Raw genomic sequence first — 25,586 nt, 5'->3', positions numbered from 1 at the left:
CTAAAAAAAAAAAAAAAAAAAAAAAAAAAACCCAGCAGTTACAGCCATCCATATGCTCATTGTAAAATTTAGTTTACTCTCTAGCACTCCCCTTTAAACAAACACTGTGGAGAGATTTGGATAAATAAAGATGCTCGACATTTGGAGAGAAGTGTTTCAGCTGCAGGATTTCTTGCCAACACGCAGCAAAATGGCATTTTCCAAGCCTGGGATTGCGTGTTCCAAAAAAAGGGGGGCTGAGAAATGTGGGGCTCTCTGCTCCAGAATCTCCAAACCCTAGTGGCTGCTCTTTTAGGTTGAAAGTCGGCATGCTTGCTTTTCATCCTCCAGCTCTTCCCTCTGTTGCACGGGGGAGTCGTGACTCCCAACCACTCTCAGAGCAGCTTTGAAAAATTCTAAGTCTTGGGAGAAGCCCGTATGTTCACACTCCAGAGTTTCCTAATAGTGTGACTTTTTAATTGTGTATTTGATAAAAACAGATCCGTGGCATCTCCCTGCGCACATGAGACAGAGGGAGACCAGACGGGTGAAGAGCAGCTTCCATCTTGGCTGGAAGCCCTCAGCCACGTGGGTGGCTTGGTGGGCAGAGCTCTCCGTGCCCCGACTAAGCGTGTGGGCAGCTCCTGCCCACGGGTCCACTTGGACCACAGGCCAACTCTTGTTCTTGCTTCTGCTCAGCCTGGGGGCTCATCGCGTTTATCCTGGGCCCCCAGCTGTGACGGACCAGGCAGGTGTAGCTTCGAGTCTTTGGGAGGGCAAAAAGGATAGACTCTGAGCCTTCTGTCCTGGTGCCCGAGCAGGCCTGTTTCCTTAGCTCAGATGGCATCTCTGAGTACGAGGGATTCTTCCCCTCCCCATCAGACCCTTCCAGTATTTAGGATGTATTTGAGGATCCCCAGTTCTAGGAGGCCCAAAGTCTAGGCTGATGTGGGACTTTCAAATTGTGCCTTTTCAGAAGTCCCACAAGAACGGGGACCACCGTTCAGGCCCAGGGTCAAGAGGATTCCGGAGGGAAGCAGCGCCCATCCCTAATGAGGTGTTGCTGCAGGGTCCACCTGGCCTGAAGTGTCCTTCTGCCGCTCTCTCCAAGTTCCTGAGGCTGAGGTAAAGAGGCCAATGTTTTTAGGACTTTAGAATAAGAAGCAGGTTGGCGCATTCTAGGAAAAACCTTGAGAATCCCACTTTGCCAGTGACAGCTGAGGCCACGCTGCTGAGTAAACCAGGAGGGCTTTGAGTCTGGTTGAGTGAGAAGTGGGTTGCTGGAAGGTGAGAAATGAGGAAAGTCAGTCTCTTGAGGAAGGGGCAGGGAATGCAGAAGTGGGAGCTACACAACTGTGATGAGGGGAGGAAGGAAGATAAAGGGAAGGCGGGAACCAAGAGGAAAGGGGGAGAATGGTGTCAAAAGGAAAAGAGATCAGTACGGGCAGGGAAATGGGCCAATGCGGCCGTGCAGGGCTGGTACTGGTGGGCAGGCGGCAGGGAACACAGGTACGCAGTCGCTCTCTGAATCTGCTGTGGGGAATGGAGCTCTTCTCTGGGGACCTCACTCCTAGACCTGCAGAACTAAGTGCTGCGGAAATCCTATGGGACCCACATTTTCACAAAAAATGATGAGCAGACTATGGTACATGACACTACTGTACCATCTTGCCCCCAGTCGGTCTCTCTGAATTTGGCTCTCAGAAGCAGTGGGGCACAGACCCAGCTGGGCTCTTGGCTGTGATAGAACTGATTCATTTGCCAACCTCCCTGCCCATCCTCTGTCAGTCCTGAGCAGGGCTGTTTGCCTTGGATTACTAGAAGGAGGGAGCAAATGCTGATCAGGTACTCTAAGTGGGTCCCTGTTCTGGCCTCTGCTTCTGCAGGGCAGCCCCTTCCATCCCCTCAGTGGAGCCAGTGCACTGACGGCACTCCCCCTCTCCCCTCTCTTTCTAAAGGCAGTTCTCTGGAAGGAGTCTGAAACTCACTCACACTAAGGAGAAAGGAATGATAACAGCTTTGTGCACTATGCTCCCAGGTATTCTAATGATGGAAGGATTCCAGTCACGGGCCGCTGCATAGGGGAGGTTTGTGATGGAGAACAGATATGTCACATCATGAAATGCTGCCAGGTAAGGCACTGCCTTACCCATCTCACATCTGGGTGGTCCAGCACTAAAGGTAGTTTGCACATGGTTTTGTGCAAGGGAAGGATGAGGTCCCCTGTGAGGCTGCCCCATCTACCTTTCTCCATGCTTTTCCTTTGAAGTCAGCTGCTGGCCCCCTCTGCCCTTTCCCGTCAGGCCCTCTAGGTGGCGAGGAGCTTCCGTGGCCTCCTAGTGTCACGCCAGGCCTGCTCTCTGATCCCAAGGGTGGCGGAGCCCGGGTCAGCAGGGTCTGCTTCCAAGATAAGGTGTCATTCTGCGTGCAGTTTCCAAACTAATTTTCCAGTTGGGAAAACACCCTGCCTCTCGGAGAAACATGACCCCTCTCGCCAGGCGCCACCCTGATCTTGAGCTCGTCACCCCCCTCCTCCCCACCCCCCGGTGATGGTATCAGACCCTGTCCTCCTCTCTTTGGGAGGACCAGCTTCATGTTTCTTACTCATCCCACAGGCCAGCAAGAGGCAATGATCACCGATGGCTCTCCTGGCTTGTCCTCGGAAACATTTCAAATCTGTCCACATGGGAATGAAGTGAAGAACCACCCCTCCTGCCCTGGCCTCCAAGGGTCCCACGGATTCTGTAGGTCCAGGAAAGAAAGAAGTGTCTCGCAAATTCAAGCAAGGTGACCGATGAATTGATATACAACTTGGAGGCTGGTTCTAGCCCCCAGGCTTTTCTTTATTCTTTGGAGACATTCCATCATCTTGATGGGATTATTTTCAGTTTATAGAATCCAAACTTCCTTAGAATGTATTGTAGTCTTCAAGATTTGCTCAGATGGGTCAAAATGGGTGCTTTGAAGACATCTAATGGCCAGGAGGAAACCACCATGTTGGAATGTAGCACAGTTTTCTGAGTATTTAATTTTGGGTTGGTCGCACGTCTCTATTCCACTTTGCATTCACAATTACTACTGCTTGTGTTAAGATGAAAGCCGCTTTCTGCCGTCCTGATTTCTGCCTACCTGACGTGAGGCTTATGGTCTAGTCCCAGCCCCTGGCCCTCAGGCCCTAGATGCAAAGGCTGAGGAGGAACTTTCTGTGCCCATGGGGGGACTCTCTGCAGCCTGCTTTCCCTTTAGCCAGGGATCCTGGGTCACAGCTGTGCCCTGCCTCGCCCTTCATGGCCATGTCTCAGGAATAGCCACCCCACATGGGCCAAGGGTGCTGAGCAGGAGTTAGGAGTGGCTTCTGCTGAGCCCTAACCAGGGTATTTGCAATCAGGAAATATGGAGCAGTCCTGTCCCCGGGCCGTGGTTACTAGAAATGCCTTGCCTCATCAGGGCCTTGCTGGAAGTGGGTTTGTCATGCTTGGGTGAGAGGTTAATTAAAACAACAACAATAACCCAAGGGTTCTAAGTCCAGTATGTGAAGAACATTATTGAGAGACTTGCAGATAACTACCAGAAAAACTGAAAACAGTTGGAAGTGCTGCTTCTGAAGATGGGACTATGGGCTGGGAAGGGAGGGCAGGGGGAGTCATTTTCTCTCACAAGCTGTTTGGTATTATTTGATTCTTTAACTATGGGAACAAGAGGCTTCACGGGAAGAGGGTGGAAACAATCTTAGGGTCATAGCTGACCTGAGCGTAAGCCAACTGTTCAGTGTTGCTGTATAACAGCAGAGGGGAAACATAGTGCAGATGGAGGATTCATATCAACAGACCCAAATGGTTCTTCTCTCGGGGATGGCCCAGCTCTTCCTGGTGGGCCTGGTCTGCCCAATTAAGATGGAGGACAAAGAGGATGACTGAGGACTTGGAAGAGAGCTGCAGGGAGGAAAAAAGAGGTAGGAAAGAATGGAGAAGTCTACAAGTATGTTAGGATTGGAAGAGAGTGGTCGGCTACTCGAGGTTGCACGGTGGCTGGGCTGCAGTCCTGGGGCTGAGGTCAGGGTGAACTATTCATTTAAGGTGAAAGGTCTCGTGCCCAGGATGTCTTCAAATCTTGTCCAGATTCTCTTTTTACTGGGAGTGGATTATACATAATTCTACATGAAAACAGAGGCTGGGACTAAATGACCCAGGGAGAAGGCCTTCACACCCCCCGAATTTTATCAAGTATTTCTTCCTGGGAAGAAAAATAGCAAGTATCAAAATGAAGAAAAGGAGCTTTAAAACAAAAATGCCTCTCCCGTTGGGGAGCACAGGCTCCGGACGCGCAGGCTCAGCGGCCATGGCTCACGGGCCCAGCCGCCCCGCGGCACGTGGGATCCTCCCGGACCGGGGCACGAACCCGCGTCCCCTGCCTCGGCAGGCGGACTCTCAACCACTGCGCCACCAGGGAAGCCCGTCAAGAGGCAACTTTAAACCAGCATCTGGACTCTGTGGACGTCCCGTCCTCTCCTGACATACCTTATGCCCTGGTGGCTCCCTGCTATCAGCACCCGCCCTTCTCCTCGGTGGCCTCTCCTGCTCCAGCCTGCCTTCCCTTCACTCCTCCATGCTTAGCCCTGTCTGACGCCCCTGCTCAAAATCTTTTATCGATTCCTCACCGAGAGCAGCTGGAGTCTGAGCCCCTTGGCCTCGGATTCAGCGTCCCACCTTGGGATGCAGTTTTTCCAGCTCCCTTGGTCTACTTGCCATGACTTCAGCCTGATCCCTCTGCCGAGCCGCCGTGGGACTCGATACCCTTGCAGTCTTGCTCTCTTAGCTCCTTCTGCTTGCAACTCTACCCTCCCCTTTCCACCTCTTCACCCTCTGCTCCCTGAAGCTCACCTATGACTCTAAGAAGCTTCCTTGCCCACCCAGGCCACAGTGACATTTCCCCTCAAACTCCTGTAAGACATGGTACAGAGCACGTCTACCCAGGGTGAGGACCTTCTTCCAGGTGTGACCCATGTAGTAGTTGCTTGCGGGGCTTTGCATTACTCATGGAGTCTAAGAGGTCACTGTCTGCACAGAAAAAGGTGCAGGCATCTGTTGGCTGTATGTAATTCTGGCTACTCTGTTTGAGGAGGCGTGGTCAAAGGTGAAATTGACATGAGGTGCACCAAGCTGCTCTTTACCCAAGTAAAGGGAAGATGGCTGGATCAGCGGTCACGTGTGCAAGGAACTCCCAAACCAGGGGGAGGTCTCTCAGCATCAGCACCGTCAAGTTTTCTTTCTCTGTCTCGCTATCTACACATTCCCCCACGTATATACCAACGACACACACACTACACGTGAAACCCCTCCCAACTCCCCCCTGAAAACCCCCCAGTAATATCCCTGGGTTCATCGATCTAGAAATGTAACTAGGATCAAAAATACCCCCAACAGATCACAACCAACTCGAGCTCCGTGTGCTGGCTCCCAGCCAACCGGCCGCTATTCATGCTGGCAAGACACGGTTTAAAAAAGGAAAGGCTTCTTTAAGCTCAAAAGAATGCATGGTGACAGTTGAGGCTAAGCACCTTCTGCCTGGGTTCACTGGGGCATCTATTTTGGCGACCTGGCCTCCCCGAGAGGAGAGCGAGGGATGGAAAGGCCGGGCCCTACCTGGCTGTTGGAACATCAGCATATTCTGTGGTGAAGTGTGCACAGGCAGCGAGCGGGTCCTTTGGACTGAGCTGTGGGTGCGGCTTGGCATGCTGTTGCTGCCCCCGGGGTTGGCGAACCAGAGGTTCTAGGGAGAAACAGGAAAGCAGAACCCGTTAGTCTGGTTACCTGGTTTTGGGGGGGGGGGGGCAGCCAGAATCCAGGAGGCAAGTACCCTGGGAGGACTCTCGGCTAACTTCTGGGAAAGGGCTTACAGGCCAGCGCAATCCATCTGCTCATTTAGAGAGAGGGGCTTTAGATGCCGTTCAGTCCCTCCTTCCCCCCGGCGAAACGTCCTCAGCCCCGGGCTCCTCTCTAAGCCTCAGCTTAATCTGGACACCAATCTCCCTTGCTAGCTCCAAAACTCTTTCCATCCCTTCTGTTGCCTTTGCTTTTCCTATCACTTTTCTAGGAAATGGGGGGAGTTCTATAAATGTCTGCAACGAAGAGCACAAACTATTTCAGGGCTCTCATTTGATTTTCTCTCTGAGATTCTTACGATTTACTACAAAGCAAGGAGGAGAAAAAAGAACCTCTCAGCTGGCAAAGAGCTGGCACAACTCAGCTTGTGTGTTTATTATTACGCGGGTGTCCTAGCGGTGATTTCCTCTTGGACCCATCCGGGGGCTTCCCACAATGGTCAGAGAGTGGGGCTTTTTCCTACCCTGTGCTGCTTCCCTGGGGGGAGTGAATCCTGCCTGTCTTGCCAGGAACTGTGTCCTGTTTCTTAAATCAAGCTCTCATCCCTTAGTTTCTCATGACAACCCAGAACCTCAGACTCACTTGGTGTCCCTCTAACCCCAGCCCCGACCCGCAGAGTCCCCACAAAGCAGGGGCTACACAGGTGGGAGGCGCTGGGTGGGAGGGTGGGAGTACTGGGACGAGGACCCAGGGGACGGAGGTTGTGGCTCTATATCCCACGGCGAGAATCTCTGGGCAGCCTGGCCTTGACCGCCTGAGAATGTTTCAATTCTCCCTCTGACAGCCTTTCTCAGGCTCCTTCCTGTGGGTTCTCCACCACAGCTGGGACCATGACAAAGGAGCTATTTGCCTCAGATAAAAAGGCTAAGAGAGCCCTTAGATGCTCTGGAAGCCAAATTTGGAAGGCAGTGGGATCTGCTGGGGCAGGTCAAGGATCAAGGCAAAGAAGAAACAGGTCTTGCATTTCTTCCTAAAGGCCCCCCGTGTGCAGGGCCCCCAAGGTTAAAGCGGTCGTGGGGCAGCCTAAACAAAATCCCCACAAAGCCAGTTGCTGCCGTGGCCTCGCTTTGTCTTCCCGAGAAACAGTGCAAACAACCTCTGAGCCACAGGGACAACTGTCCTCAGTCTACACCCCCTGGGCCTCTCCTCTCGCCTTGGGGTTGTCTGGGGGGACGTCCGGAGCCTCAGGCCCTGAGCTGGGCCTGCCCACCCTCCTGCCCGGGGCCGAGCAGACCTGTCTTCCTTGTTTCATGATGGTGGGGTTGGCTGTGGTGTTGCGCTGGGTGGAGCTGACGAATCCGCTGGTGCCCAGGAGGCCAAGGCGGGCGGAAGGGACGTTCCGGGAGGGGATCTGGTACTGGCGTGGGTTCCGTCTGCCCATGCCACCGCCCACAGAGCCAGCCGTCGGGAGGGAGTTGGACTGCCCGAAGCCGCGGCTGTGAGAGCCAAGAGGGAAGAACAGAGGCCATCAGTCACCCTCAGCCCTTCCCAACCCCCGGCCTGCCAGCAGGATGCCTCCTTGGGGTCTGCTCACATTTTGACCGTTATGAGGTCTACGGGGGTCAGAGTTCTATGACTAAATGACAGCTAACATCTGAGAGCTAACATCACGTGCACCACCCTGGGACTTGGATGTTGATTCTTCAATCCTCACGACAATCGTATGAAGTAGGCACTCTATCTCCATTTACAGCTGGAGAAGTAAAACAGAGAGCTTAATAATTTCTCAAAGGTCACACAGCCATTGGGGGGCAGTGCTGGAATATGAGCCCAGAAGGTTAACCCGTGTGCTCTACAGCCTTCTTCCACTGTGTCACGGGCCCTGAGCACTCACGTTCCCGTCAAGAGGCCACACAGTAAGAAAGCGGCAGAGCCAGGATCTGTGCCCCTTCCTTCAGACCACAGTCCAGTTCTGATGTCTGTCTGTACAGCAGACTCGGAAGCAGTGGCCTCTGAGCCCCACTAGGACGTAAGCTCCATGAGAAAAAAGATGGTGTCTGTCCTCATCAATCCTGCAGGTCCCTCCTGCCTGGATCAGCTCCTGGCACTAAATGCAGGTTGAGTGAACGAATGGATGAGTCTCTGGCATTATAATCACCTCTCCAAATGAGAGAGCTGACCCCATGTCTGGGGCTCTGACTCCAGCTGAAGAGGAGGGATATGAGAATGAAGATGATGATGTTTGCAATCGCTCTGGACCTAGGACACCGACTGTTCCCCACTGCTCAGGCCCTCCCCACAGAAAGACCCTGAGGTCACAGGCTTCGCCTGGGTCCATGAATGGAGGCAGCCGCGGACCCGTGGCATCATGCTCGGACACTGTGCTCCCATTGGTCTGGTGACCTCAGTGCTGAAGAACTCGTCCTCTCCAGCAGGCCTCAAGTTCTGGGAGGGTGCACAGCAGCCAGCAGGGTTTCAGGAACCAGCACATTCTTTCCAAGAAGAGTCAGCTTTAGTCATTCACTAATGTTTCAGTCAAAATGCTCTACCTCCGGTGGCCACAAGATGGAATAGACTTGCTTTCCCAGCCACACAGGGGAGGTTTGTACCAAGCCCGTGCGGAGACTCCAGGAGACAGAGCTGACGTAGTTTAACCAGATGATGGGGAGGGGAGGTGCTGCAAAACAGTTATTTCCTGAGGGAGAGAGGTGTGTGTGCGTGCGTGTGTGTGTGTGTGTGTGTGTGTGTGTGTGTGTGTGTGTGTGTTGAGAGAAAGTCATAGATCAGATAGGGGGTCCACAAAGGGCAGGGTGGCCAGTTGTGAATCAGGTGTTTGGTTGGTATGGGAGGATCTGGGAGGGAGGTGTGTGTGTGTGTGTGTGTGTGTGTGTGTGTGTGTGTGTGTGTGTGTGTGTGTGTGTGGTGGGTTGGAGCATCTAAGTCATCAGCACAGTTGATCTCAGAAAGTGTTTCTTCCTTAGAATTCCTAAATTTCCTGGGGGTGGGGGGAGCAGGGAAGTGAATGCCACGGTGAGCTGGTGGCAACTGATTTCTGGGCTGTGTTTTCCACTTCTAGGCTTTTGTGACCCAAAAGAATGGTTCCCGATTCCAGTCAGAGGCTCACGTGCACGTGGTGGGAAGGACACTCACGGGTTCTAGGTCTCTTGGTTTATCTCATTCTTTCTCCCATTCTCCACCTTTCTTCCTTCTTTTACTAAGGTTTAAAATGTTTGGTTTGAAAGAAGAAATTCAGGCCCAGAGGAGCAGAATTAATCTCAAGTGATGGAAGAGATCTCCTCTGGAGTATGGACAACATGTGACAGGTGGAGACAAGGATCAAGTGGCTGTTTTTTTTTTGGGGGGGGGTTGTTTTTGTTTTTTAAACTATGAAAACTAGTCCTTTGGTTTTTGGAGCCAGAATTTTGGCCACCTGGTATGATGATTTAGTATTCTCCTAAGATTTTTCCTTATTTAGTGCAGACAGCTTTTTTGCTCATCTTCCTTTTTGGTTGGATTTTTTAAAAGTTATTTCATATGCAAAACAGAGCAGTCAGCGAGTGATGCTAAAATGATTTGTGCTTCCAGGCAGGCAATATAATGTAGGCAGAGGATTCTGTAATGGGACACTTAGTCACGGGAGAAACGTGGACTCCTAAAGTTAGCATTCACAGAGCTGGTAGAGCCCAGAACATTTTGGGGATAGGCTGGATGGAGGGGAGAATTTGGTTAGGCCGTCGAATGACGGTGGATCTCACCGTGGTGTCCTAAACTTGGTTATTACAAAGTCAGGCTTATTGAGGGTTGCCACTGCTGGTAACCAGAGTGAAAGCTTAAGTCACTTAAGGTCACTAGGCTTAATGAAATAATCATTCTTTCTAGGGAGAGAACGAAGTGACAAACGTAAGTTTTCATTTCTCATTCTCTTGCTCTGCCCATCTGTGTCTTTCTGTGCTTTCCTAAATCTAAACCAACTGAGTTCATTTCCTTGAAATGCATGAAAAGACTGATAAAATAACATTAGTAAGAACCAATTAATTTGGGATTTGTGATAATTCAAGGAGGGGCTGGGCTGCAGTTACCTTTGTACTATGGGAAAAACAGGTCTTCAAAGCAAATTAATAGCATAAAAAGATCCCAGAGGTAATATTTATGAGAATGAATTATTTTCTGGAGCTTCAGCAACTTGCAGTTGAACATCCATAATTGATGACTGAATTCATTCTGATCTAATCAATAAAAGGAGCACCAATCTGGCAAACCCTGGGTTAGCCCAATTCAAGCGTCAGTTAATAACACTGTAGAGGTTAAGGGGAACAGTGATGTGGACCAAGGACAGGGCAGGGCAGACAGAAGCAGCGGATGGCACTTTGGGGAGGAAGACAAAAGAGCTTGAAAGCTCTGTTTCCATCTTCAACTTCTGAATTCCTTCTTCCTCTTGGAACTTGTCTCCCAAGGGCCTGGTGTTGCAAGAGGGGTCCGGATCTTCCTCCCCTTTCTTGGGGGTTTTGCTGACCTTACGAGAAGAGCGAGAGCCTGGGAAGGGGGCAGCCCCAGGGAAGAAGACTAAGGAGCAGGCCTCGCCTTTCATCTGGGCCCCCAGGAATCCTCAGGGTGCACAGGTGGTCCAGCCCAACCCTCCAGGGAGGCTTGGGGCCAAGGAGCTGGCAACAGAGTATTGTTTTGTCTGACTCTCTTTTCTGCACATCATCCGGGGACCAGGAGAGCTGCCCAGCAACCGCAGTGGTTAAGAGCACTGACTCTGGAGCTGACGCTGGCCTGCCTGGTCCACTGCCTCCCAACTCTTCTGTAAATTGGGGTTGATAATAGCACCTCTACCTCATATGGCTGTTGCAAGGATTAAATGTATTAATATTCTTAAGTGCTTGGATACCCACTTGGCACAAAGTACATGCTAAAAGTTTGTTTAATAAATAACTGTGTTATATATGCTGGAATATGATAACATTTCAATTTTTACATTAATCTTCAATGAAGACTTTTCACAAATTCCAACTGGCCTTATCTCCCTGAAGTAATTTATAAAACAGTGATGTTTCAAGGCACACTACGCAGATAAATGCCCAACATTTTAACACAGACACAGCTTCTATATATGAACTGAGAAATGAATTCAGAACCTGCTAGGTGCGAGCGAAAAAAATGAGTATTTATCTGCTCATGTTGAAAAAAGTAAAATAGAATGTTGATTTTTCAGCATATCTGCATCATCATCATTCCCTCGTCTCCCCAAAACTCCCTGTCATTGTTCAAGGCTTCCCTCTACCCCTCCCCGTGATTCCTCCCCCAAACTGTCACTGTAATTCACCTTTAATATGCAATTAGATTCCTCAATTTAAAACCAGATTAAGGTAATGGGTTCTAAAGTACAACGAGGCTTATTTTTAACTGCATCCAAGAAGCTGAAATACTATGAAGAATAAAGAATGGCACTGCTCCACTCTTAGATTGCAGCTCAGACCAAAATAGACTAGCACTGGGCTCTTCACCCTGCCACCAACTATAATTAGCTTGTCTGCAGCCAGAAGGGAGAAAAAATTACACTACCACTTAAGGTGTGGAGAGAACAACCCGTTTTTGTCCTTTCAGAGCCCCCTGTTGTGGATAAACCACCAAGTGTTTTGTGGGCATTCATTAAATCGTACCCACTCCCCACTCGATGCCCATCCAGACTAATGCCGTCATTTTGACCATGTAAATTGAGTTGCCAAAGATCACATTCAGCTCTTCCTCTGGGAATTCTTTCCCTCTACAGCTTTTTTTTCCCAGCCCCACCTGTTTAAGGAATGTGATCTGGACTTGTCATAGGGGGCCCTGATAAACAAGGAATGATGCCCTGTGTAGTCCTGCCCCGGGAACCTAAGCAGACAGTGAGGTACTGGAACCACCATGCAGTACAAAGACTGAAATCCCAACATACTTTCTTTGCTGTCGATATCCTGATATGTCTAGAAGGGTTTTCCGAGGGAAAGACCGAAAGAGCTTCTGCACCTGCTGTTTCCATGACAACAATCGTTTTTTCTGTGTCTCTGTAAATGCCTGCAAAACAAACAGGACTTTTTAGTGGGTGACGCAGCCTGGCATTAGAGGGAGAAACACGCGATTAATCGGGGAAACATCGGAGTACTGCAGCTGCCTTTTTTTCACCTTGTTTCCAACCTGCTCCAAACAGCAGTCAGTTTTATTTGGGAGCTGCCTGTACTGAAAATTCAAGTTATTTGACATTGGAGGTGCCTGGTAAGGTACATGCATTAAGCCTTTGACAACCCTCGATTTTGGTTGCATTTCTGGCAGATCCATACCCACTTTCCACTTTCCCCTGACTCCACTCTGGACTCTGTTTATTAACCAAGAATGAATTACAAAATTGATTGTTGACTACTCAGGCTTTTACAGGCATTTTCATAATCCATGGAAATGCTAAACCACTCCAAAAAATCAATCTGCTTGACGGTGTGTGTTCACCCTGGAGTGGTCTGTGGGGCTTCAGAAAAGGGAATGTACTCTCGGTGTGTCTGGCCTCTGCTGAGAAATCTCCAGTTAAAGGGCCCCATTCTCTACACAACCCCATTGCGCCCTTCCTCACCTAAATTTTGTCTATGGTTTAGGAAAATGGGTAGATCTGATGCCTTCTCAAGTCTTTTCTAGTAAAACTGGTGTTTGGGGATGCTTTGCCTACTGCCCCATACGTAACGCACTCTCACCTATATCATGTGTCTTTGTGTGTACAGCCTATGTACTCAAGCGAAGCCCAGGGAAGGACTTCACAGGGGCTATGAGACCCCAAGGCGGGGACTCTCAAATTCATGATATATTAGGATCCCCCCAGGAGACTGTTAAAATGCAGATTTCTGAACCCCTTCTCCCCACCAGAGCCTGATTTCATAGATATGGAGAGGAGTCTAGGGTGTTTGTGTTTGCAGCAAGTGCCCTGGGAATTCTGCTGCAGATAGGCCATGGCCATGTAGTGTTCTAGATGGTGAGGACCACACATGCAATATAGGAAACCCCTTTCAAGTGCCTAGAACTGTGGTCCACGCACTGTCATAAATCCACCGGATCTGACTGATTAGCAGTAACAGTGATGGAGATACCATACCCAAGTAGTTTTGTCAATAAAGCATGAAATACTTTAAGTAGAAATAAATGAATACTTAGAGTAACAGACTATATGTATGTTTCCCATAAAGAAAACAGATTCCTTAAACAGACAGAAAGAAAAAATGACAGCTTTATTTTCGTCCAATGACATTTCATCCTTAAGGACCTGAACACAGGAGAGCTATGTGAACAAAAGCAAGAAGACGTTAGTCATATTGTGGAAAAGTCATATATACTGACGACTTGCACACCCCTTCCTCCTGGCCAGATGCCACTGAGCACAGTCATCAAGGAGGACTTCCCCAGCAGGCACTCAGCGCCCCTTTAGAGAAAAATGTGCTGACATGCCTTAAGGTGCATGGTGGATGGTCTCACGGCTAAAAGGTGAGGATGTGGTTCTCCTCTGTGGTCCCTCTCATTTGCTGGTGATGTTCAGCGAGTGTCCAGCTATACAGGAATAGCTCCAAAAATTGCAAAAGGCAAGCATTTCTGCTAGACTAATAAAGGGATGGGTAGATTCTGCTTCTGACCAGCTTATTCAGCCAAATGTTGAGCGAGGACACAGATGCAGGTGCACTGGCCAAGATGGCTTGGGGAAGAGAGTCCAGCCCAGTGGGTCAGTGGAAGCCTCTGGATGCAAACGGGCAGGGCTTGGATCCCTGCACGTCTTTATCCAAGTTTTTCTACCTGAGACTCAGCTCTGTCTAAAAACTCAGGTTAATAATACCTCATCAAAGGGATCTTGTAAGGATTAAATGAAATTCACACACGAAGGGCACTTAGGATACTCAGAACATGCCTGGCTCTTCGTCATGGTTCACTGTGTGCTGCCCACAGACACTCTGACTAGGTTTTTCGGTTGCACGGACCAGCCCTTTGGTGGCAGCATATGAATGTCCATCACATTCATAAGCTTTGGTATTCAACCATGGCCTTAAACTCCAACCAATGACTTCGAGGTCTCAAAACTACAACATTGAGCTGGTCTGGAGCCCACGTGAGTTTCCAAGTGACAAAGGAGTAAATGGCTCACTTTACAGATGTGCATTCAAAGTGCTTCCAGGGACACTGGTTCATATGTGACATTTCCCATGGTGGCAAGGAGCACCCAAGAAGATGGAAATGTTTATGCTCCCTCAGAGGGGTCAGCTCATCCACTCAGCAGCGGGGCAACAGGCTCACATAGTTGGGGCTGCAGATGGGAACGGGCCCCTCAGGAGTGCTGAGTGTGTGGCTGTTCTTCTCAGTCCTGGGAGCCGTGGCTGGGAGGCTTGGAGAGGAGCTAGACCACGGCTGGTAATGAGTGATTTCTGAGAGCTGGTTCCCGTGTGTGCCTGCAAATAGCACTCAGTTGTGGGAGCTCTGCTATCAGCTGGGATGCCAGCGCCTCACCTCAGCCGGCTCCAGGCAGCTCTGGGTTGCGCTGGCAGCAGCTTCCTCGAGGGCTGGAGGGGAAGGAAGACTCCAGACTCCAGAATGCCCAGACTCAGCCGGTCAGCCACTTCTGAGTTCTCTGTCCCTGTCAGGCCCGTCGACCCATATGTCTGTCTGGATGAAGATGTGTCCTAGAGCTCTTGTGGCTGGATTACAAGGGTCATAAAGGGGGCAAGAGCTCGTCTTCCCAGAACCTTCTCAAGACGGCAAGGAGGCGAGAAGCCTGGGCTTATAATCCAGGAGATGAAGTGACTGGTCTCAGAAATAAGATTCAGAACTTTCCTGTCCTTTTACTCCTCTAGGGAGTTGGCTCCTTTGTCCCTGGGGAGGAAGGAAGGTGTCTCGGCAGTTACCACCTTCCCATCCACTGGCTAAAGAACGGCAAGATCGGGCTGTGAAAGGGAGCCCTGTGTCTCAGAGCCCCGGCGAGTCTTCAGCCCGGATGGAGACTGTGCCTCGACAGGGCCTCGCAGGGAGGGTGGGTTCTGCACACACAGAATAACCCGAGGCTGTGGAAGATTATTCAAACGTGTTTCCTCTACTCAAACTCAAATCATAAAAAGCCTCAAACACCATTTTCCCTCCCGAAGCAGAGAGCAGGCCCCTCCATCCTGACACGAATGCAGGCAAGCGGACAGGGCACAAGCTCCTTTCTGCCCGTGACTCCCGTCAGTGACACGCCCCCCCTCCACTGCAGTCAGGGGAGATGAGCCCACACGGGGCCACCCTGGCACCTGTCACTTGGAGCTCCAGGGAGGAAAAGGGGAAAGACACAGAAAGGAGAGCCGGGATGCCCAGGGAGGGCATGCACGACGGCAGGAAAGGGAGAAGCACCAGGCCACAGCGTCAGGGCTGGCGTGGACCAATTAGGAAGCTAGTGCACCATCCAGTGGAGGCAGCTGGAGGACTCGTTACTTTGTCTCCTGGGCTCAGCAGACTGGAGGCGAGGTGGGAGGGAACTTGTCCTCCAGTATCTTCAAGGCTCAGTGCTGAGTGTGGGCATGGGAGAGGAAGCAGGGCTCCGGTTTGCTTTTTCAGAAATGTAAATGCTCCCCTGATCAGACCCGGCTGAAGCCTACTCCAAGCATCCTCTGCCCCTCCGAGCGCTGCTCCCTCTGCCTGACTGCTCTCTTCCGCTTCCTCACGGACCAAGACATTCCCACTAAGATTCTGCTCGCCTTTCAGGTCTAGCTTGGACGGAGTTCTCTGGGCTCTGGGTAGGTACCCGCCACACCTCCTGGGCTCCAGTTCCTCGGAGGTGGCCTTATTGTCATATGTGTGGTGACCTGTTTTCCTTTTGTCTCACCCACTCCCCTCCCACAGGAAGCCCCCTAGCCAGGGGCAGGACCTAGGTGCTTAATAAATATCTACAGAATGAATGAGCTCTAAAATCCATCCCCTGTTCTTGCCTTCTCTCCTTCCTATTGTTTTTTTGCTGGCCCAAATGAGAGCAGTGTCAGGATTGGACATTGAAAAGGGTGGGTGGGAGTTTGGGTGGAGTCTACCTAGAGATTGTCACACTGAGTGAAGTAAGTCAGAGAGAGAAAGACAAATATCATATGTTATCACTTATATATGGAATCTAAAAAATGGTACAGATGAACTTATTTACAAAACAGAAAGAGAGTCACAGATGTAAAAAAAAAACAAAACAAAACTTACGGTTACCAAGGGGGAAAGCAGGGTGGGGGGGAGGGATAAATTGGGAGATATTGGGACTGACATAGACACACTACTCTCTATAAAATAGATGACTAATAAGGACCTGCTGCATAGCACAGGGAACTCTACGCAATACTCTGTAATGACCTCTATGGGAAAAGAATCTAAAAAAGAGTGGATATATTTATATGTATAGCTGGTTCACCTTGCTGTACAGCAGAAACTAATGCAACATTGTAAATCAGCTCTACTCCAACAACAAAAAAAAATAATAAAAACAATTCTTATAAGAATCACAAGTCAAAATACAGCAGAATAACCACCAAATCACATACAACATACACACAGACACACGTTATTTCTTTTGAACGCTCTCATTTTCTCCCTGCCCTCCTCCAATTTTCCTGAGCTCAAAGGGAAAATGTTTCCACACCCCCAGGGCTAGGTGGCAGGACTGTGGTCGGCCTCCCCAGGCTTGGTCCCTCGGGCAGGCTTCCGGAGCCGGACGTTTCTCTTAGGCATTTGCCCCCAAGTCAGAGCTCAGTCCAGGTGAATCTTTGGACCCCAGAGTAATACGCAAGCTGCGTTTAGGTTTGAAGCCACCACAGCCAAGTTCTGCCCGAGCTATTATTAATGACCCCCCGACTCAAACACAAGGTGTTGGAGACCCAAATGATCACACCACAGAAACTCTGAGAACCACTTTTAAGCAATGAGAAAAAGCAGTTTTGTGAAACCTGTCACTACTCACCTCATGGATTAGACACTTGTCTATGAGCTGTAAATAGGAACTTATATTCTCCTCATCGGGTCTGGAGACCAAGAGCTGTGTGCACACTGGGAATTAAAAAAAAAAAAGGGAAGGTGAATTAGAGAAATGTACACCCATCCTAACCTCTGAGATCTGCCTCTGATTTCCTTTCAGGACCGATATTTTGAGAGGTATGTGTGACTGTGGCTTTATGTCACGTTCACAAAAAAGGCCAGGAGGCTCCTCATTCCACTGAAGTCAAAGGCTTGGTTACCACAGGAGCCCGTGCCTCCAGAAGCCCCTTTGGTTAATTCCACGCATACCATTCTATATTAAGCCTTCTGCAACCCTGCCCACTCTGGGAGAGGAAGAATGCAGCAGCGTCCCGAGCCCTGTCTTTGAAAGAGGTTCCTTTTGAGAGGGAGTTCAAAGGCATTAAAGACCATCAGCCCTTATCAGAGAGCAAGAGCCATAATTTCATGAATGAGCCGCACATCTCATTTGGAGGAGTGAGGCTGGCACATCTTTTAGGATGTGAGGTGTGTGGGCACGCACATGAGCAGGGAGCCTGCTACTCAATCACAGGAGGGTGATTTTCTCAAAGCGATACCCACATTTATACATGCACAGGCTCACATTCACCTACACACTCAAGGAAGTTCTCATAGAGACAGAGCAGAGCTAGTCTGCAGGTGGAGGACACAACCCCCCTGGACAGGTCATGGCCACGCTAGTATAGCCCATTCTATTCTCATCCTAGAGGTCCTGATGCTCTGATTTTGATGGGAATGTTTAGAAGGCCAGGTGGAGATGGTTTGACAAAGACGTCAGTGAGAAGTAAAAATGCCTCGCCGTGAAGCTTGAAACCGGGCATCAGGATTCCTTTCTCTCCCTAATCCTGCATAATCAATCTGTCATAGAATCCCATTTATACCATTTCACATAGATTTTCAGTATAGCATTGTTGGTAATAACAAAACATGGAAACCATCTCAATGCCCATTAATTGTGGCCCTGTTAAATTATGGTTTATGCATACAGGGGAATAGTACGCAGCCTTTAAAAAAGAATGAGGTGGTGCTTTTGTATTGCTAGAAATACTGAAAGCATATAATGTAAAAAAACCAAGCTGCAGAGAAACATGTAAGCAAGACCCGTGTGTGTGTAAAAAGGATGCTCATGAGCTTGTATATGATTATAATGTTTCTGAAGGGCTATTCTGCACCGTTTAGAGTGGTTACCTCTGAGGACGAAGCTGGCAGGGCCTGGGGTGGAGGTGGGCGTATTTTTCACCTTTCATTATTTTGTTTAGCTTTGATTTTTTATGTAGAGCATGAATTAATTTTATAATTTATTTGAAAGTAGTTAAATTTTAAAAAGACACCATGTCAGAGGACTGTGAGTCCCCTGAGGGCAGAGCCCACATGGGTCTTGTCACAGGGAAGGGGGGTGACGTACCACACTCTCAGATGACCACGCCCACCTGTGCCTCCACCCACGGGGCCAACTGCTCTAATCCACACAGTAAAGAGCCCACTTGGGGGTGGGGGAGAGTGAGAAGGTGGCGGGACCCACCCTGACCAGGAAGCTACCGGCATTTCGGCTCCAAGGGATGCTACAAACCATCTCCTCTGAGCCAGATTTCTACAGATTTCAGTCTTTTTAAGGACATGTACTATAGGGAGTGTGTCACTGCGCCTGTAAGACTCAGCTGTCCTTTTCGTTAGAACCCAGTTTTAAATAGTCTGAAATACTGCACAATGGAAGAGAAAAAACTTGTTTCCCCTTCCCAAAGGAAAAGTACTGGTAGTCACTACATTTTTTAAATAATCGAGATTTTTTGAGAAATACCCCATCAAGCACAAATTATTCTAGTGTCAGACAGGGTCAAGGATATGTGCATAAGGGCCGGGCACAGGGCAGTCACAGGCAGAAGGGGCGCTCTTACCCAAAGGACCACGTGGGAATTCTATGCTGCCTTACAGACACACACAGCATGGCTGTGGTACCTTCTGTGGCCCGTGGGAAGGCTGCCTGCAGCCTGAGCATCCAGAGGCCCAATGAGCGCTCGGCCAGCAGGGCTCAGCAGGCCCTGGTCTGAGGAAGTGGGAGAGAAGGGAGCCAGGGTGAAGGAAGACACCTCTGGGGATCAGAGAGCTTGAAATACAGATCCAAATACCTTAACCTCTCCAGGCCGCACTTTCCTCATCTGTAAAATGGGCTAATGACATGTATTCTGGTAGTTCGCCTAGCACCCTGGGGAAGGTCCTCGGGAACTGGGAGCTCTGGTCAGTGGTGTCGAGAAGAGGAAAGGGGAGGCGGGAGAATCGGGTCCTACCTTTCCCCATGACACGTGTGAACTGCCCAGGGAGATCCCCCTCTGGCAGGGGGGTGACAGCCAGCTCCCCGTCACAGCTGCTCAGCTGGTGCGGTTGGAGCCCGCCACTGGCCCCAGCCGAGGCAGTGGCCGTGGCTCCCGCGGCCGCGGCGCTGTCTTTGCAGTCGGGGCTCTGGCCCTCCGGGCCCATCAGCGAAGGAGGGTGTGAGGCCTGGGACTCCCGGCGGCGAGCCTCGGGGGTGGCGCTCGGGGAGCTGTAGGCCTTGATGGGAGTCAGGATCATTTGGTGCAGCTCCTGGAGGGGGATGCGCAGGTTGCCCCCCTCGATAATGTCCTGGATGGTCGGAGGGAGAAGACCTCCATGAGGGTCAGGAACTGGGTGACCCTCCTCCATGCTGCCCCGCCTCTTCCCCGAGCTGTTCCCACGCAGGGCTCAGGGCTGCTGACCCCTTCATTAGAATGTTCTTTGGAAGAGCAACCATTTAAAACTGAATCATTCTATTGTTAGCCCAGGTAGAAAACTTGGAAAATACATACAGGTATGGCAAGGAAAATATGATCACTTTAAAATCCCACTATCTAGTGATGATCACTAAAATGATTTTGGTACATTTCCTTCCCTGGCTTCCTCAATGCCTTTCTTTAAAATGCATTTATTTAGTTTACATTCACACACTTTAGAAGCTGTATAACAAAGCTATACAGGGTCACATGGTGGCTTCCTGACCTGCGTGTGATTTGTTTTAGATGAAGGAACACGCTCATTCACACCTTCATTCAGCTCATGATACAAGCAACACAGGCAGTGGTTAAAAGCACAGACTCTAGGACAGATGCCTGGGTTTGAATTCTGACGCTGCTGTGTGACCTTGGGTAAATGACTTAACCTCTTTGTACCTCAGTTTCCCTGTGGATAAAATGAAGGTAACAGTAGGACCTGCCTCATCAGGTGGTTGTGATGATGTTAATATTTGTAAAGCTGCAGGTTTCAGTGTTATGTGCTTCTTTGTTAAATCTATAAGTATGTTTTGGGTGCTCTGACCTGCTGTGCACTGGGCTAGGCATGGGGATATGGCGGGAAAGCCAGTAGGGTTCCCTCAGGGAGTTTACATCCTGCCATGAGATGAACATTCGTCATGCTAGAGACTAAGGCACAGGGCAGGGCTGCTGGGAGGGGAGGCTCCGTGACGGGGTGACATTGGAGCAGGAACCCCGTTGAGCCTGAGCTGCAGGTTCCCGGGAAAGAGCGCTCCAGGCAGAGGGCACAGGCACTGAGGTGGGAGCCTAGAGTGTGTGAGGAACAGCAAGGAGGCCTGGGGTAGAACGGGGTGGAGGAGGCGAGGGGGTGGAAAATGAGGTCCAAGGAGCCATGGGGGCCTGAGTGTAGGAGTCAGCAGTCTGGGGCAGGAATGCAAGAATTTCTTCTACATGAGATGAGAACTGTATATACTGTACAGGCAGACCTTGGACATATTCCGGGTTTGATTCCCAACCACCTCAATAAACCAGTTATCTCAATAAAGCAAGTCACACAAATGTTTTTTGTTTTCTGGTGTATATAAAAGTTATGTTTACACTACACTATAGTCTATTAAATATTCGATAGCATTATGTCTAAAAAGGACAATGTACATACCTTAATTAAAAAATACTTATTGGGGCTTCCCTGTGCCTGGTGGCACAGTGGTTAGGAATCTGCCTGCCAATGCAGGGGACACGGGTTCGAGCCCTGGTCCAGGAAGATCCCACATGCCGTGGAGCAACTAAGCCCGTGCGCCACAACTACGGAGCCTGCGCTCTAGAGCCCACGAGCCACAACAACTGAGTCCGCGCGCCTAGAGCCCGTGCTCTGCAGCAAGAGAAGCCACCACAATAAGAAGCCCGTGCACCGCAACGAAGAGTAGCCCCCGCTCACCGCAACTAGAGAAAACCCGCGCGCAGCAACCAAGACCCAACACAGCCAAAAAATAAATAAATAAAATAGAAATCTTAAAAAAAAAAAAAAAGACTTCATTGCTAAATAATGCTAGCCATGACCGGAGTCTTTAATGAGTCATAATTTTTTTGCAATAGTAACATCAAAGATCACTGATCACAGATCACCATAACAAATATAATAATAATGAAAAAGTTTGAAATATTGTGAGAATTACCAAAATGTGACATAGAGACATGAAGTAATAAGCAAATGCCGTTGGAAAAATGTCTCCAAAAGCCTTGTTCAACCCAGAGCTGCCACAAACCTTCGATTTGTTAAAAAGAAAAAGGCAGTATGTGCAAAGTACAATAAAGCGAGGTATGCCTGTAATGTATATAATTGTCTGTAATACATACATGACTTTATGTAATAAAATTAGATCCTCCTATACATAGAGTTTTATATCCTGGGCATTATTTATTAGAAAAAGGAGTGCAAGTTGATTCTGATAGACATCTATCTGTTTGCCAGATGCTCACAGAGGCGCAGAACAGGCTCAGATGCTTGGGGCTGGAGGTCAGGGGTTGGGGGGTCTTCCCTGGTGTGGTGGGTGGACCTGCCCTGCCACAGTGCTGCCCAATGCTTAGGCAGGAGACCTCTGCCCGGGACCCGGGAAGGACCGTGACTATCAGGGCCCTGATTACTAATGAAGTATTTAATCTTCTGAGAGTCCAGAATAGCCCAGAATAGCAAGGACATAATTTTAAAAGCCTAAAGTATGAGTACCAACCCGTTCCTGGGATCCTCTCTTACCAAGAAAAATTGCTTGATGATGTCAAGGAACACAAGCTCATGGAACGTGATCATTTCTACACCCAGACCGCCCATCAATCAGTTAGAAAGAGGAAATCTGAGGACGTAGCCTTGGACAGGCATGTTTCAGTTCTGGGCAGCAAAACACCGACAGTCCGCCCCGTCGCTGGTGGGAACCTGCTTTGTTCGCGGGTTGGAAGCAAAGCCTGAACAGTACATCAGCTTAGTTGGCACCCAGGGATTCGGAGGGAAGTGAAATGTTAAGTAGCCACCTGAACTGTCTCAAACCTGGCCAGGGCCACTATCCGGCCTATTTCAGGGGAGAGAATCCCATTTTCCTTTTAAAGAGGCAGGCTTCAGAGAGTCTACCCTCTTCCTTCTAAACCTGGTGGAGAGGGCCGTGTGTGGTGAGACCAGCCTGCAGCCTGTGTCTGCCAGCCTGATGCGTGAGTCAGGACACTCCTGGTCATTCCCAGTTTTCCCACTGTCCAGGCTGGACCAGCCCTTTCCCAGAGTCTGATGCTGTCATGTGACTGGTTCCTTGACTTTGGACCTGGTGATCTATCAGGGCATGACACAGGGAGGCAAGCTAGCTGACCTATGCCAGGAGAGCCCCTGCCGCCTTTTCTGACCAAACTGTGCGCCAACTGGGCAACCCCTGCCTCGAGGTCCTCCAGTTTCTGCCAACCGCCTAGCCAGCACCTGGGTGTGGAAGGTCAGCCCTGACTGAGGAGTGGAAGGGAGAGGAGAGAGAAGGGATGAGGCTTCCCCATGAAAGGGGACAGGGCAGGCAGAGCTGGCATGCCCCTCTGGGTGACCACATGTACCCCTGCTGTGCCATCCCACGTGACAGCTACCACTGAGGGGAGCTAATGCACACTTGTGATACTCTGTCCACTGCCACTGAAACCTTGTCTGCTCTCGTCACGTGGCATGAAGGCTTCTGTAGTTACTCAGTGATGGGGAAGGAGATCTGGGTTATGCTAAGAGCCGAACTCCTTCAAACAGGGAGCATATACTTGTCCCAAGTTCAGATCTTATTCTGTTGGGGACAACTACACCAACAAGGAAACCATAAACATAATGAATAACGTTGGACACTTTCTGAAAATATCACAATCAGGAATCATGCTTTGTTTGACTTCTGTTTTGACTTCAAAGCCACTGTCTCAAAGACAACACCTGGCTTATGACCAGTTGGCAATACTCCTGCTTATGCCAGCCTCCGTGGGGTGGCACTATGACCATCCAGTTACATTCCTGACTCTTCAGAGCGAAGTCCGGAACTTAGCACTGAGGGCCCAAGCTGAGAAGGAAGCTAGCTCAATCCAGTACCCTCGACCGGCTGTGGGAATGAATTCTCCATGTTGACAAAAACAAGGAATCAGCCCAAGTCTCTACTGATCCTTCATACCATAAATATAATCCTGTGTTATGTACACAAAAAGAAGCAAAGCTGCCCGTTAACTCCCGTGCGGAGCCAAGGAGCTCACGTGAGAGCAGAAGTGGGAAGGCTGGTCCTTCCTGCACAGCAGTCCACTCAGGCAGGCACAGCTCAGGGCTGACAAGTGGGAAGGAGGCTACAATCTGACTATCCCAGCCTTCCTGGCCTGGCTTTCTTAGGTCTTGGAGGAAGACTGGTTCAGAGCCTCTTTGGGGGCATGTAACAGCCACAAGGTGCATATCATCTGGAAGCGAGAGCTTTGGCTGCCAGTGGCGGCCCCGGCACTTACGTAACTTCCCATGGCTCTATCCTTCTCTCTGTGTGAGAAGAACTGGACTCCTCACCCAACAGATAGCACTCTTGCACCTACTTAACTGTATTCTCCCTACGGGCCGGGCACTGTCAGACACTGGGGGTGTAAAAACAAATATGAGAGAATCTTTGCCTTAAGATGCTTACGGTTACCGGGACCCATGCAGCGTGAGGATACTGCTAGGACAGGGAGCAGTGGTAACACAGAAGTGTATGTGTGTTAGTGTGTGTATGAGTGTGTGTGTGTGTGTGTGTGTGACAGAGTGTGTGTGTGTGTGTGTGTCTCCTTTCTCCAGGCCAGGTTCCCAGGCTCAGAGAATGGTTCAGCTTCATCATTTGGGAGTCAGGTGAAAAAAGAAAGTAAATAAAAGCACATGGGAACATTTTCATTATTAAAGATAAATGCTGGAAAATCTGCCCTAGTGACCATTCTAATCTTCCCTTTTCCTTTTCTACCAAATACTGTGAGAAGTCTACACTGCCTGACCCCACAGCCTCGATATCCTTTCACGCTCGCCGGTTCTTGGGTTTCTGCTTCCCCTCCCATCTCTCTGAAACCCTACTCATCACGGCTACCAGTGAGCTGCTGGTGGCCACTTCCAGGGGGCAGTGACAGTCCTCATGGGATGTGACCCCTCCATGGTCCCTCCTCCGCTCTCTGACCCTCAGGGGTCTGTCGCTGTTTGGTCCCTCCACGTCCTCTGCTGCCCCCCCACCCAGGGTCTCTTCTCGGCCCTCATCACTCGCCACACACTTCTGGGGGTACCAACTACCATTCACACACAAACGACCCACAGCTGAGCCTTTCAAAGCCTTGTGGACTCTAGACTTGTTCTCCTGGACACTTACTTGCTGTTTCTGCCTGGGTGTCCCACAGGCACCTCAGACTGCATCCGCCAGACTCAACTCCATTTCTCCCACGCTATAGCTCCTCCTCTATTTTCAGTTCCCAAATCACATGATACCCAAGCCCACACCTCCTGCCAATGCCCGGACTCCCACTAACTTCTCCACCGTCACGGCCCCCGCCCTGGCTCAGGGGCCCACCACTGGCCACGGGCTCCCAGCGAGTCCTCCCGCCAGCACTGGCTCCCCTCTGCTTTCCATCCTCACCACGGTGGAGTGGCCCGTTTCATCCCAGGAAGACGTCCCTACCAGCCTCAGCAATGACGTGGATTACACTAGATTCTGAGAGCACCACTGCACATCTATCTGTGGTACCTCGTGTCCCGAGCTCCCCGAGGGTGGGAACCACCAGTTCCTCACGGTGAGCCTCCAGTGGACAGGGGAAATCTAGTCCAAGGCAGCTGCTTAGTAAGTGTTCAGTAACTGAGTGGAAGCGCTCTGGACCTAGAGCTTATCTGCAGTGGCTGCTGGTTGTGAACTTAGCCACGGGCGGGGTCCCGGCCATCTCCTTAGAAATCTCTGGGTTCTATGTGAGGTAAGAATGCCATAGGAGGCAAGGGCATGGTGACAGTGTTTCCAACAGCATAACCAGCTGAGGATGTCTGGGAATGTCAGAGAAATGGCTGAGTGGAGCCTGTCGCTGGTGGCCTATGTGGGAACGGGTTACCGACAACCCTCTCCCTGGCAGAGCGGGAGAGGCGCGGCTCCCAGAGAAGAGGGAACAGAGCCAGGGGCTGAGTCCTCAGTGGATGCTCAGGAGAGCTGCACTCCCACCCCCAGGCCATCAGCTCCTGAAGGGACAAGCTCGCAGTTGTCTGGACTCGGGTGTTCTCAAGCAAGCCCAACGTGGTGGTCCACAGCTTACCTCCTCAAAGAAGTCACACTGAGTAAACTCATCATGCTTTCTGCTTGGCCAGTAGCTGCTTTCAGACTCTGTATTACATCTGTCATCTTTTTTTTTTCTTTTCGGTACGTGGGCCTCTCACTGTTGTGGCCTCTCCCGTTGCGGAGCACAGGCTCCGGACGCGCAGGCTCAGCGGCCATGGCTCACGGGCCCAGCCGCTCCGCGGCATGTGGGATCTTCGTGG

At 50.3% G+C, this 25,586-nt stretch overlaps 1 protein-coding gene across 2 annotated transcripts in view; it reads right to left on the bottom strand.

The window, feature by feature from the left end:
* SAMD4A (sterile alpha motif domain containing 4A) overlaps window positions 1-25,586 on the bottom strand; it is a 232,868-nt gene that overhangs the window by 12,798 nt on the left and 194,484 nt on the right. For both annotated transcript variants that reach the window (XM_007445975.1, XM_007445976.1), the window contains 5 exons: window positions 19,106-19,439; window positions 16,768-16,853; window positions 11,740-11,858; window positions 7,096-7,297; window positions 5,622-5,748 (listed from right to left, as the gene is read on the bottom strand). In XM_007445975.1, the coding sequence (XP_007446037.1) occupies window positions 5,622-5,748; window positions 7,096-7,297; window positions 11,740-11,858; window positions 16,768-16,853; window positions 19,106-19,439 (868 nt within the window). The remainder of the gene's footprint in view (window positions 1-5,621; window positions 5,749-7,095; window positions 7,298-11,739; window positions 11,859-16,767; window positions 16,854-19,105; window positions 19,440-25,586) is intronic.

This window comes from Lipotes vexillifer, unplaced genomic scaffold (assembly GCF_000442215.2).
Source record: "Lipotes vexillifer unplaced genomic scaffold, Lipotes_vexillifer_v1.1 scaffold43, whole genome shotgun sequence".
Classification (NCBI taxonomy): domain Eukaryota; kingdom Metazoa; phylum Chordata; class Mammalia; order Artiodactyla; family Lipotidae; genus Lipotes; species Lipotes vexillifer.
The sequence above is the reverse complement of the archived record's forward strand: the minus strand, read 5'-3'. Positions and strand labels throughout refer to the sequence as shown.